At 42.0% G+C, this 14,420-nt stretch overlaps 1 protein-coding gene across 1 annotated transcript in view; it reads right to left on the bottom strand.

Annotated features, from left to right (window-relative positions):
* The window catches only part of LOC121445593 (bromodomain and WD repeat-containing protein 3), a gene marked incomplete at its 3' end in the record, with an annotated part of 85,672 nt that extends 83,489 nt beyond the window's left edge, over window positions 1-2,183 (bottom strand). Inside the window, exons 1-4 of the mRNA XM_041647740.1 lie at window positions 2,007-2,183; window positions 1,821-1,879; window positions 1,589-1,618; window positions 1,131-1,190 (exon numbers count right to left, since the gene is read on the bottom strand). Coding sequence (XP_041503674.1) covers window positions 1,131-1,190; window positions 1,589-1,618; window positions 1,821-1,879; window positions 2,007-2,037 — 180 coding nt within the window. The remainder of the gene's footprint in view (window positions 1-1,130; window positions 1,191-1,588; window positions 1,619-1,820; window positions 1,880-2,006) is intronic.
* Between the last annotated feature and the right edge of the window lie 12,237 nt (window positions 2,184-14,420).

The following is a 14,420-nucleotide window of genomic DNA, read 5'->3' as shown; positions in this document are numbered from 1 at the left end:
TTTTCTTTTTATTTATTCTACTACCCTTCCAACTTGTCTCTACTTTCTCTTATTTTTCCTCATTTGGATCTTATTTGGAGGAAAGAGAGCTGAATTTAGTGAACTTAGATTTCATCACTCTTTTTATTATCATACAATTCGACATCTGTGACCAACAGAAGAACCTCCTTCCCAAAATATAAAGGGTCACCTTTTTGTCTCGGTGCAGAGCAGAAGGTGCACTTACACTACGAATCATAGTTGCAGGAGAAACAGCAGTCAATCCGATCGCTTTGGTTCTTAACTAAAGTATATTCTATTTTTTAAAAATGCCCATTGTTGTCTCCTAATCCCCAAATCATGTTCACCTATTCCTAAAAGGTCATAATCCATAGTTTTGATTTAGTAAAAACGTATCTGTACAAACGCAATTTACTGATGAATTAACGAGCTATTTTCTAAGATCTGAAATATACAACAATGTTTTTATTCAGTAGTCCATTATCTAAAGACGGCAAATCTTGGAAATCACTCAGTGGTCCCTTAGTATCTTTATTTGTGTCGTTTTTCTCATTTACAAGTCAGTTCCCCTTCTGAGATCCTTCTCCCTTTCCCTCTAAAAAGAAAAAAAGAAAGAAAGAAAGAAAGAAAAAGGAGAAAAAAGAGAGAGCGAGAGAGCGAGAGGAAAAAAAAAAAAAACACCCAAGCCTGGCCTCAGTTCCCGTATTTCAAGCCAGGACCAACCAGAAACCAGTTTTCTTCCACTAATCCGGAACTCCGGGCTGTTACCAACGCTGTCATTGGCCAGCGTCAGTCCTTGGTACGTGCCCCAAGATAACCCCCTGGTTTCTGTCCCTTCTCCCCCTACAATGGGCCTTCTCCGATGTTTGTAACAGAGTCATAATCCACAACACAGCACCTCAGATAACCAGCTCACATTCTTCAAAGTTTTTGGGTGAAAATAAGCAAGGCTGGAGGAGGGCAAGGTACCCTTCCCGACACGCTGGGAGGGGGAAGGGGCAGTCGATTGAACACCAAACAGCAGGCTTGGGGAGCCTAGCGGGCTGAAGGGTCAGGGGCGGGTTGGGGGCACAAGGTGGGGAGGGAGTGGAGAAAGAGTTGGGCTAAGTTGAAATGAAAAGTTTACTAACCAGATCCTCGAAGCTTCTTCGGTGCTCTTTCCCCTCCCAGTCTAAGCGGCGCGGAATCAGCTGGGGGCCAGAGGAAAAGAAAAGGGGGGGGGGGTGAAGGAAAAGCCTCTGCTCCCCATCAGCAGCACCCAGCCTGGAGCCCAGTCCTAGACCCTCTAGTGTTTTTCTCCAGACCGGACTGCTCTTGCCGCCGTGCCGGGGGTGGGGGGTGGGGGGGACAGGCCAAAGGGAAGGAAATCCTGAAAAAAGGTCTCCCGCAGGAATAAAAGGCAACGAGTTAAGACCCCAACCTTGTCCGCCCCTTCTGAGAAAGAACCCGGCTCACCCCAAGTGACAACAGCCCGGAGTGTCCTGCTCAAAGGCTCCCTCTGGGCCCCTGCCCTCGGCCCCTGACCTACCTTACCCTTCCTCCAGTTTCTCCTCAGCCCTCCCCAGCCCTTCCCAAAGGGGGTCCATACCTGATGCTCCTCGAGCTCTTGCACTAGCACCTGGGGAAGAGGGAAACACGGATATGAGAAGCAGATTGGGGCGCCAACCCATTCCTCCCTCCCCACTTCCAACACAGCCGCTGACTGTAGGACTAATCGAGGCCGGCCTTTCCCTCACCCTCCACTGCACTGCTCACCCGGTGCCTCAATTTCCCCATTGGGACCATTCCCCAACACTCCCAGATATCCTTCTCCGTCTCACCTGAGCGGATTTGTTACAGGGTCCGGACTGCAAGAACCTAGCGATCAGGTAATACAGCTCTAAGGAAGGGGGGGGGGGGGAGATGTTGGGAGAGAGGCAAGGAAGAGAGATACAAGCTTTTAAAAAAAATTCTGACAGCCGTCGCGCAAAGCCCCCATCCCTTTAGCCCCTGGCTCAGCTACCCACCGGCTTCGATCTGGGTAGGTGCCGCCGCCATCCTTTTCCCGAGGGGGTTTGGGGGCTTTGCTCCGGACGGCTGGCGGGTGCGGGTGGGGGCGCTGCCTCTATTGTGGTGAAGCCCCCATGCCTGGGAGTCCCGCCGCTTCCGCCGCACTCCTCGTCCCAGTTTCGGTCTCTCTCGGATTCATCACATCACGTTTCGACCCATAGATATTCTAGCCCAAGAGCTGAGGAGGCGGAGGAGGAAGGAGAGCAAGAGAGAAGGAGAGGGAGGAGCCGAAGTCGCTGAGGGGTGGGCGGGGGCAAAAGGGGTGGAGTCATGGAAAGGGGGGGAAAAGGGGAGGGAGCCGCTTGCAGCGCTCACGGCTCGCCGCCAGAGGCACTGAGGCTGCTGCCTTGCTCCTGCCGCCTGAGCCGGCCTGGGGTTGCCTAGTTACTGCTAGGGGAAGGAGGAAGAGGTGCTAAACTCAGGCAGACACTCTGGCAACCTCTCTAAAACTCTGTGGTGGCGTTGGCGTCCCGGAGCTCCAGAGTTGCTTACCCTTCCTGTAAGGGCGATTGGACCCTTTCCGGTGAGGGAACCTTTCATGAGAAACTTGTAAGGGACTAACTTGGCCTAACTCTGATAGGTCACCTAAAGGGTTTGGTTTGTTTGTTCTGTCTCTACCCCAAGGAAATGGTGCTAGCCACTTGTGGTCTTGTGTCCAAACGAGGAACAGTGCACCAGATGAAAGTGCTGTACTTACCCGATGAGTAGATAAATAATATTCTTATAGAAAACTACTTAAAATATCCCCCTTGATGCTATAAATATTGCTTGAGAAATTTACACTTCAACCAGGAAGCCGGTTCCAAATTCTGAAGTTTTCAATAATGTATTTTCCCAAATTCTGTAGGTAAAGTTTGAATTGTTTTGAAACACTATCAAAACATTTTTAAAGTTCTTAAATATCCATTGAAGTTTGGATAGAAACCATACTTTGTTTTGTTTTGCCCTTTAAACGCTATTTTCTGACATGCTCTCACTATATATCCAAGCCTCGCCAGGAATTAGTTGCAATCCTCCTGCCCTGCTTCCCGGGGTGCTCACCTTGCAAGCATAAATCAGCGTGCTAGTTTACAAATTGTTTCCTAGAAATTTGAGACTACAATCGTTTTAATATATAGCCTCAACTCTTCACACAGCACTGACTTTTGGTGGTGGGTAGTTAAGTCTTCAGCGATCAAAGTTACTTGTGTAATGATTGTCACAGATGGAGTAAACTGTTTTACTTAACCACTTTCTTTTAACATTCTGTTCTCATTCTCTACTTTGAAATCCTAATTCATTGAAGCTAAACCTGCTGGCAAAACAGACTCTGTTACATTGTTTACATTGAAGTACTCAAATTTGAAGGTTCACCTTCTAAATTGATAGTGGGAGTTTGGTTTTCAGATTTAGGGAGCTCAGCCAATAACACAGTGGGCCTAGAATTCCATTAAGTTAGCATAAACAAATTATCCTCACTAACTCTTTTTGTCTGTTTCTTTTGTTCAGAAATTAATAACAATACAAGGTAATTATGAAATGCTATGGTTATCTTTGGCATAATCATTATTTTTAAAAAGTAGATAAAAGAAATATAAAAACCTCTGAAAATCTTTGTAAGGGGTTACTGAAATAGTAATAATTTTATGGTTCAATAGAATATAATATAATTAACAGTTAACCTTTACCAAGTCATTATCACATGTTACCTGCTGTAGCTCATTTAATTATTACAGTGACCTATGAGACAGGTTATTTTTCTTCATTATACAGAGAAGAAAAATGACTATTATATGATTTTAGAGCATTCACATTTATCAATTGTATTCCTTATGTGTAAAATATAAGAATAAATAATATTCACCATACTTACTTACAGAATTTCTGGCCTGGCGGTGGTGGCGCACGCCGTTAATCCCAATACTCGGGAGGCAGAGGCAGACGGATCTTTGTGAGTTCGAGGCCAGCCTGGTCTACAAGAGCTAGTTCCAGGACTGGCTTCAAAGCTACAGAGAAACCCTGTCTCAAAAAACCAAAAGAAAAAGAAAGAAGAAAGAAGAAGAAGTCATATGAGAATATATTTGTGTTATGTTTCAAAAGGTATGTGGCATAACTATCCTTGTGTTCATTTAACTATTGATTTCAATGCAATTAAGAGATAAAACCCCACAAATTTACAGAGGTTTAAGACAAGAAATTACTTTGTATAAAAACTGTTCTTAAATTTTTATTTGTTTAGCTGGGGAGTGGTGGTGCATGCTTTTAATTTTAGCACTCAGGAGGCAGAGTAAGGTGGATCTCTGAGTTCGAGGACAGCCTGGTCAACAGAGCGGGTTCTAGGACAAACAGGACTGTTACACAGAAGAGAACCCCTGTCTCAAAAAAAAAATTGTGTATATGAGGGGGGAAATGTCACCTGCCCTCAAGGCAAATAATTATTTTTAACAGGAATTTGAAGTGATAATGGATTAAGAGTAAAGAAAATAAAGATTAGCCTTGTGTTTCAGATATAAACACTTCAGGAACTCCAAGAAGCAAAATTTCTTAAATTGCTTCTAATGTTCTCTATTGACAAAGTAAACTAACAAAAGGAAAGATATTTAAAGGCCTGAATCCATTTCCACAGAGCAGTCAGTACGGGTGAATTTTGGAGATGATAATCAAGAAACTGATGAACTAGCACAAATTTTCTGGACTAAGTAGGTAAGAAGGAAGATTTGAAATGTGTATATTCCCACCAAAAGTCTTCATTGTTCTGAACTAATGCTAATTCATCAGACACTTTTAAGTATTTTATATCACAATATCACAGAGCCACCAGTCTTAACTCTCTGTCTCTCTCTCTCTCTCTCTTTCTCTCTCTCTCTCTCTCTCTCTCTCTCTCTCTCTCTCTCTCTCTCTCTCTGTGTGTGTGTGTAGGTCAGAAAGGAGAATATTGGAGTTAGTTTTCTCCCTCCATCACGAGGGTCCTAGACTGAATGCAGATTGTCACGCGTGACAGCAAGTGCATTTACCCACTGACCCATGCTGCTATCTTTCTTTCAATTTTTTCAAAGTTTTATTAGGAGAGGAGAAAAAATTTTATCTGTTACAGTAAAAATGAATTTATGTAGAAAACTATGAAATGTTGCCAGGCATTGTGGTATGTTTTTATAATCCTGGCACTTGAGAATCTGAAGCAGGAGGATCAAGAGTTCAGCACCATCTTTGGCTGGCTATCCAGTGATTGTGAGACCAACCTGCCTCAAAAATAAAAAAGAAAGAAAAAAGGAAGAAAGAAAAGAAAAGTGAGACAGTCAGCAAATGGCTCTGTGGGTGAAGGTGCTTGCCACGAAGCCTGAGAAACTGAATTCAGTCCCTAGGACCCATATAGTGCAGGAGAAAACAGGCTCACTCATGTTTTTCTCTGACCTCCACACTTTTGCCCTTGTTAGTATTCAGGCCTGAATAGTAACAGCCCTGGCATGCACCCCTGCCCCCATCCACAAATACACTAAATAAATGTAAAAAAATGTAATAACAATGTTTACTTGGTTGCTGCACTAGTTTCCTGGGGCTGCCATAACAACGTCTAATCCAGAGGGCTTAAGAAGGCAGAGGGTTGTTCTCTTTACATGAGAGCCAGAAATGAAAAACCAGCCTGTGGCAGAGTGCATGCTCCCTCTGAATGCTCTGCTAGAGAATTCCTTTTACCTTTCCTAGCATCTGATGGCTCCTTAGCATTCTCTGATGTGTTGACAGCATAATTCAAATGTCTTCCTCCATCTTCACATAACTTTTATCTATTTGTGGCCCAGCGACAAATTTTACCGTAGTGTGTGTGTGTGTGTGTGTGTGTCTAGTGATCCACCCAGAGCCTCCCAAATTCTGGTCATGCACTCTACCACTTAACGTGTTTTGTTATAAGGACACAAGTCACTGAATTTCAGGCCCATCATAAATCTAGAATGATCTCATGTTAGTGCTATAATTATACATGCAAAGACCCTATTTTCAAGTAAGGTAATATTCACTGGTAGTTAGGTCAGAACATGAACATACTTTTGAGGGGACACAACTGACTAAAGTATGCTTTTGTCTTTGGAACCTGTCCTGGAACGAGGTCTTGTAGTCCAGGCTGGCCTCAAACTCAAAGAGATCTGCCTGCCTCTACCTTCCGAGTGCTGGGATTAAAGGCATGTGCCACCACCGCCCGGCTTTTTTTTTTTTTAAGACAGGGTTTCTCTCTGTGTAACCCTAGCTGTCCTGGAACTCACTCTGTATACCAAGCTGTCCTCCAAATCAGAGATCCACCTGCCTCCACCTCTGGAGTACTGGGATTAAAGGTGTGCACAACTGCCGCCCACAGACATCACAGCCACTACCACCCAGCTATGATCTTTATTTACTTTTTAAAAATATTTATTTATTTATTGTGTATGCAATATTCTGTCTGTGTGTATGCCTGCTGGCCAAAAGAGGGCACCAGACCTCATTACAGATGGTTGTGAGCCATCATGTGGTTGTTGGGAATTGAACTTGGGACCTTTGGAAGAGCAGGCAATGCTCTTAACCGCTGAGCCATCTCTCCAGCCCCATGATCTTTATTTTTAAATAACTCTTATTCACCGTTATTTTATGCTTGTGTGGTTGTGTGTACATGATGTATGTACATGGGCCTGTCTGCATGTGACTGTCAGAGGACTTTGTGGAGTTGATTCTCTCCTTCCACTTTTTTTAAAAAGTATTTTTGAAACAATTTATTTATTTTTATTCCATGCATATGAATGTTTTTGCCTGTATATATGCACGGGCATCTCACGAGTACAGTGTCTATAGAGGCCAGAAGAGGGCGTCACATCCCCTGGAACTGGAGTTACAGCTTGCGAGCCACCATGTAGATGCTGGGAAATGAACCAAGACCTTCTGGAAGATCAGTCAGTACTCTTAAACACTGAGCCATCTCTCCACCCCATCTCCTTCCACTTTTATGTGGGTTTCAGGAATTGAACCTATTGTCCTCCTTAAAATCATATTGCAGGTCATGAAGAGCCCGAGCTGCCTGAGTTGGATCCTCACATCCACAGAGTAAAATAGAATTGACTCCTGAAAGTTGGCCTCTGACTTCACATGTGCCTTGGTACGTGCTTGTAGGAATACACATACACAGAAAATAAATAAAATGCAAAAAGAATTAAAACCACATTTCACGAGCCAAGGATATGGCTCAGTTTGTAGATATCTTTGGTTAGCATGTAAAATAGTAACTAAAATTTAAAACTCACTGAAAAGAACAATCATAAATTTGAACAAGGAAAGCAAAATATTAATTATTAATCTAAAGCAGTGGTCTCAACCTATGGGGCGTGATCTCTTTGGGGGGTTGCATTATCAGCTATTTACATTACAATTCATAATACTGGCAACAGTACAGTTATGAAGTAGCAACAAAACAATTTTATGGTTGTGGAGTCACCATGACATGAGGAGCTGGATTAAAATGTTGCAGTGTTAGGAAGGTTGAGAACCACTGATCTAAAGACTAATAGAGATTATGAACTCTGAAAAACAAAAATAACCAGGAAAATTAAAGAGAAAAAAATGAAAGGGGATCTCAGAAAATAATCAGACTTTATGTTCACACATATACATATATATGTATACATATTAATGAAAATATATGAGAGTGAGAAGAAACAGTTTTTTAAGGAGACAATGCAACATTGTCAGAAGCCTTTGTTTAAAAAATAAATTTATACACACAGGAAGCTCGGTGAACTACAAATGTAAACATTTAATAGTGACCACTAGCATATTAAAAATATTGAAAATAAAACAGCCTTGAAAATAATTGCATCATCACTAATAAGAGAAAATAAAGATACAATTTTTCATTAAAAACAATGGAGGCCAGAGGCAATAGCATAACATATATCTTGTAATCCTAGAATGAACACATAACACAAGAATCCTGTATTCAGCAAAGCTAACTTTGAACACGAAGGTGAACTGCAGGTGTTTCCTGATAAGTAAGAACGGAAGCAGTTTATTGTTACCAGATCCACATTACAAGAAAGACTAAAAGGTGTTATCTTCCCAGGTGTAAAAGAAGAGAATCTAGACAGCCTAATAGTTTCGGCCCTATTCGTGGGGAGTAAATTCCAGCACCTGCATTGGATACCTAAAACCAATTCGTTTGTAGACTATGCTCTTCCTATCCATACATACACTGTTTAATTGCCTTTTGATTTTGAGACAAAGTCTTTCTGTGTAGCCAGCTTCAAACACTAAATCGTTTCTGCTTCCACCATTTGAGTTCTAGAATTATAGGCATGTTCCACCTTGACATACAAATTTAATGGCGTCTCATAACAAAGCACTTAACAAACAGTGAAACAGTTGGGAATATGGTAGCGAAAGTAGGGCAGATTGCTTGCAGATGACTATAAGAGCCTTTGTTTCCTTCTCTTTCTTCTGCCTCTTTCTCTTTCAGTCCTGGGAATGAAGTCTAAATTTAAGCTCCTCCAAATACTAGGCAAGTACTCAAGTATTGAGCTGCCTCTCGGTGTTCCGTTTCCTTTTTGTTTTGTTGTTGTTGTCTGATACAAGGTCTCACTAAGTTGCCTAGGTAGGCCTTGAACTGTCAGGGTCTTTGCTGTTTTTTGTTTGTTTGTTTGTTTGTTTGTTTGTTTGTTTGTTTGTTTTAGAAAAGGTCTCTTGGGCCGGGTGGTGGTGGCGCACACCTTTAATCCCAGCACTCGGGAGGCAGAGGCAGGCGGATCTCTGTGAGTTCGAGACCAGCCTGGTCTACAAGAGCTAGTTCTAAGACAGGCTCCAAAGCTACAGAGAAACCCTGTCTCGAAAAACAAAACAAAATAATAATAATAATAATAAATCTCAGGCTGGGCTTGAATTCACCTAAAGGTGACCTTGAACTTCTATGTTTTCTGCCTCCACTTGCCAATTGCTGTGCATTTGTGGGGAGGCCTGTGCGGCTACACGTGACAAGCTTTGGAATTCCAATGTTTTACCTCAGCCTCTGTAGTAGCTGAGATAAGAAGCTTGTGCTGACAGGCCCAGCTGCCAGATTCATTCTTTTGTGTTACTTTTATGTATTAATAAACAGGGGTCAGAGGTCAACTTTTCAGGGTAGGTTCTCTCCACCTTGCATATCCCGAGAATCAAATTCAGGCCAGGTGAGGGTGGCGTGTGCCTTAAATCCCACCATTTGGGAGGCAGAGGCAGGGGGATCTCTGACTTCAAGGCCAGCCTGGTCTACAGAGTGACTTCCGGACAGCCAGGGCTACACACAGAGAAGCCCTGTTTTGGGAAAAAAAAGTATGAAAGAATCAAAGTCAGGTGAGGCTTGTACAGCAAGTGCTTTTACTCGCTGAGCCATCTCCTCAGCTGCAGTTAACTAATTCAAGGCATAGTGCTTCCTTTAACAAGGGAGTAGTCCCTCCCAAAGAAGAACAAAATTGCATCACCTTCAAGGAAACCAATGAAATTAGAGAGAGAGAGAACAGCATAGTAAGCAAAATGTGCCAGACATGGACAGACAGATATCATGTTTTCTCTCTTGTGAGGCATCTAAATTGCACACATACATAGGTATGTAGCTCTCTGTGTGTGCATATGGCATGGAAGGAGAGGCAGGACTGGTTGTGGATAATTGATAAGGCAAAGAATATGTGTCTAGTACATGATATGCATATGTGAAAATATTGAGAAGAAAGCCACCATTTTGTGCAGTGGTTATGCACAAATTCAAAGACAAATAAATGGAAGGTGGGGCCAGGTCAATGAGGGCCTGGTCTTGAAAGGGATCAGAAGTCCAGACCCTCCCCTTCTTGTCTCTTTGCTTCCTGGTCACATTGAGATGAATGGGTTGCCTTTGTTACACACTCTAAAACTGTGATTTACCATGCCACCAGAGGCTCAGATCCGTGGAACAAAGAAATCACACACTAAAATCGCTCAAAGCCTAAGCCAAGATAACCCTCTTCTTGGTTTTGGTTTATCTCATACATTGTTCACAGAGACAGAGAACGCAGGAACCTAAAACACTTGGTCAAATTCACCACCAAATCTAATAAAATGCAACAAAGAGTTTAAGGAGGGAACTTCATCGAGCTAATCACAGGAGTCTAGAAAAAACCTGTAGTTGGTCTCAGAGTTAATCGTGAAAACCTGAGTACCACCGTCTTACAATAAGGAGATCCACTTTAAGCAGAATCCCTTCTTTTTAAAGAGGATCTCACGTAACTCAGACTTGTCAGACTCTCTTCAAACTCCCTATGCAGCCAAGGCTGACTTAGAACTTATCATCCTGCCTTCACTTCCCACGGCCTGGGTGACATATGCCACCACACCTGGCTTCTTTGGGGCTGGGGGGGGGGGGGTCGTCCAAGAGTCTCGTGAAAACTAGGGAAGTACTCACCAAGCTGAGCTACATCTGCAGCCCTTTTCTCGCCATTTCTCTTCACCCTTGTCCCAGAGGTCTTACATGTTCAACTAGTTAAGAAAAAGGAAGACAAGTCTGGTGTGGAAAAAGATCTCTGTTCTAAAGTTTATGATCTTACGTAGCAAACCCCATAATGAATGTATGAAACAGGTTATTAGAGTGTATATGAAGTGGGGCAAATCTGCGTGATACATAATCAAAATAGACCAAGAATCAGCCGTGAAGAACTGGGAATGAAAACTGTCCCAATTTGCAGTATCACAGAGTAGAGTATTTAGGAATGTGTTTAACAAAATAAAGTGCACTGAAAAATGTAGACCAGTATTGAAGGAAATTAAAGGATACCTGAAGAAATAGAAAAAAAATGACATGTCCATGGTTTGGAAGACATAATAGTAAGATGACAATACACCGGGACTGGTCTGCGTTTCATGAACTTTGTGACCAGATCACAGCAGGAATTTGACAGAAACCACATGATTCATACAAGGAGCCCAGACCCTCTTGGAAAGATGGATAAATTAGGAAGGCTCCAGCCAGGCAGTAGTGGCACACGCCTTTAATCCCAGCACTCGGGAGATTCTCTGTGAGTTCAAGGCCAGCCTGGTGTACAAGAGCTAGTTCTAGGACAGGCTCAAAGCAACACAGAGAAACCCTGTCTCAAAAAAAAAACCCAAAAAACAAAAGAATTAGGAAGGCTCACACTTCTCATGCCCAAACCTTACTAACTAGAAGCAGTGATCTCGGGAGGAGTCTGTGATACTGACATAGCACACTAATGGAATAGAATTGAGAAATAAGCCCACAGATCTGTTATCAGTTGTTGACACTGGTGTCCAGACAACACAGTGTAGGAAAGAAAGCAAGCGCTGGGACAAATGGATATTCACATGCAGAAACATCAGGGTAATAATACATACAAAAAGTTACTCGTATTTATTCCAAGTTCTAAGGTTAAAACTATACAATTTTGAGAAAAATATATATATAAATATTTATTATATTAAAAAAGTGTTTCTTAGTTATGATACCTACAACACAAGCTAACAAAAAGGAGATAAGGTAGACTTTGTCAGAGAGAAACATGTTTATACAATAAAGAACATTATTAAGAAAATTGTGCAAGAAAATCAAGCAGTATTACGCTGCCAGCTAGAAAGGACACTCTGAAATCATGAAGCAAAATACATTCTTCTACCCTTAAAATAAAGGGCCAGGGGGCTGGAGAGATGGCTCAGTGGTTAAGAGCATTGCCTGCTCTTCCAAAGGTCCTGAGTTCAATTCCCAGCAACCACATGGTGGCTCACAACCATCTGTAATGACGTCTGGTGCCCTCTTCTGTCCTGTAGACATACACACAGACAGAATGTTGTATACATAATAAATAAAAAAATATTTAAAAAAAAAATAAAGGGCCAGGTGTAGTGGCACGCGCCTTTAAGCCCAGCACTCTGGAGGCTAAGGCAGACAGATCTCTGTGAGTTTGAAGCCAACCTGGTCTACATTTAAAGTTCCAGGCCAGCCGTAACTACATGGTGAGACCCTATCTCAAAAGAAAGAAAGTGTTGGGCAGGGAGGGAGGAAAGGAAGGATGGAAGGAAAGAAAGAGAGATAGCCCAATAAAGAAAGAAGAGAAACCCAATGTAAATTACACTCAATAAGGATCTACTTACCAGACTATATAGAGAGAACGCAAACATATTCATTAGGAAAACGTAAGTTGAATCCATAATATGCTAATTATTTCTTCTATCCGATAAGAGGGATATTAAAAACAGTGGTGAGTGTGTAGAGCTACTGGCTTTCTTACACAGCTCCATGGAAACAGTTTGCTAGCTCCTCAAAAACTTAAAATGTGCCGGGCGGTGGTGGTGCACGCCTTTAATCCCAGCACTCGGGAGGCAGAGGCAGGTGGATCTCTGTGAGTTTGAGGCCAGCCTGGTCTACAAGAGCTAGTTCCAGGACAGGCACCAAAGCTACAGAGAAACCCTGTCTCGAAAAAAAAAAAAAAAAAAAAAAAAAAAAAAAAAAAAAAAAAAAAAAAAAAAAAACTTAAAATGTCACTGTATATCCCGAAGAATGGAAAAATCAGTACAATAAAAGTTATACACAGAGGCAGGTAAATCTCTGAATTCAAGACCAGCTTGGTTTACAGAGAAAGTTTCTGGAAAGCCAGGGCTGTTACACAGAGAAACTCTGTCAATAAAAAACTGGAAAAAAATTAAATATTATAGCTGAGCAGTGAACCCCCATCATGAATTTCTTGTAAACAACTTGTTTTCCCCTGATCTGAGTGCCTACAGCTGCTCTGAGCACGAGACCCTCAGGAGTTCCTGATGGCAGGGGAATGGTTTCTGGTGCATTTGGCTGGGGCATAGCTATTATAAACTGCCCCTGGACACAATAAAGGGGGCATTCTTGTTTCAAGCATGACCCGTGTCTCTGTGACTCTGTGAGTCTTTGTGTGTTTCAATCTTCAGCCCCTTGCCCGGTTCACGGACGGTGTGGTGGCGTGTAGAGCACAGATGGGCGTGGTGCACCGCACACACCTTTATTCCCAGCAGTAGGGAGGCAGAGGCAGGGAAATCTCTGAGTTCAAGGCCTGCCTGGTCTACAGAGCAGTTTTTTTCCAGGATGGCCAGGGCTACTCAGAGAAACCCAATCTCAAAAAAAAAAATCATAGCATCCAAACAACAGAAGAAGCTGTTGCCGTGACATATGTTTGTTATCTCAACATTTAGGATGTGGAGGCGAGAGAATCATTTAAAGGCTAGGCTCAGCTACACAGAGAATTTAAGGCTAGTCTGAGTTTCATGAAAAACCCGGTTTACGGTGTTATTTCTAATAGTTCCATAAGAGAAATTTATCAAATTGAGTATTCTAACACAAAAAGGAACAAAGATATATTCTGGATGGATTTGAAAAGATTATGTTGAATGAAAGAAACTAACCCGAAAAGAGAACACATGTGGTGTGACTATGAAATGTGAACAGCTGGAACTATGGAGGTAACAAGATTATTGGGTCCATTGCTCAGCTGACGTAGAGCAAGGGAGTGTGCTTGCACATATGACATTTAGGAGGGAAGTAACTCTAAAGTGTTCTACACCTAGATTGTGGAGATGGTTGAATATATAGAAAACCATCTAAGTGAGCCGTGGCTTATTAGTGTGCGGGTGCTGTGGGTATGCGTGTGTGTAGGTGTACCCTGATCTGTGTGCGGAGGTCACAGGACAACTTTGTGGACTCGCTTCGTTTTCTTCCACCTTGACGCGGATTGGAGAGATCAAAGGCAGCTCTCTCAGCCTACATGGCAAGCCTTTTTACCTAATTACTGAACTAGTGTGCTGGCCTTCAATTCACATTTTAGAACAGGGAACTTGAGCTGGAGATGTAGCTCAGTGGTTAAAATACTTACAAAAGGCCATTGAATCATTACCCAAATGGTGAACTTTATGGTATGTAAATTATGTCTCAAGTGGGGTCTTAAAAATATGTGGTGCTTTGAATAAAGATAAACTAATAAAATCAGTTTTTCTTTAAAATTAATTAAAAAGGTGTTTGGTTAATAAATTTAATTAGGATCGTAGTATGTTCTTAACATTTTTTCCCTGTGGAGCTGTAATTGAATATTTCAAAACCAAATAGTATTCTGTTTGTTTCTTTTAATCTCGGCTTGCATTTTTCTCCTTCATTTCCCTACACATTTTCCAATTGCTACTTGCAAAGGAAACAGTAAGGGGTTCGGATACATGTCAGTGTGAAGGGCCTTGGTTGGCATGTGCTGGACTCTTGATTTGACCATGACACATAAAATTTATTAAGCATCTTAATACTTAGAGAAAATGTCACTGCTTGTGCACATTATAATTGCTTTAGCTTAATATTCTACATTTGAATTTTCTCCTCTTTGTTTTTATTAGTAAAGTGTCACTTAAAGCATGAGGTA

The sequence above is a fragment of the Microtus oregoni genome, unplaced genomic scaffold (genome assembly GCF_018167655.1).
Source record: "Microtus oregoni isolate MIOR12 unplaced genomic scaffold, Mior012 000219F_ref0000284, whole genome shotgun sequence".
Classification (NCBI taxonomy): Eukaryota; Metazoa; Chordata; class Mammalia; order Rodentia; family Cricetidae; genus Microtus; species Microtus oregoni.
The sequence above is the reverse complement of the archived record's forward strand: the minus strand, read 5'-3'. Positions and strand labels throughout refer to the sequence as shown.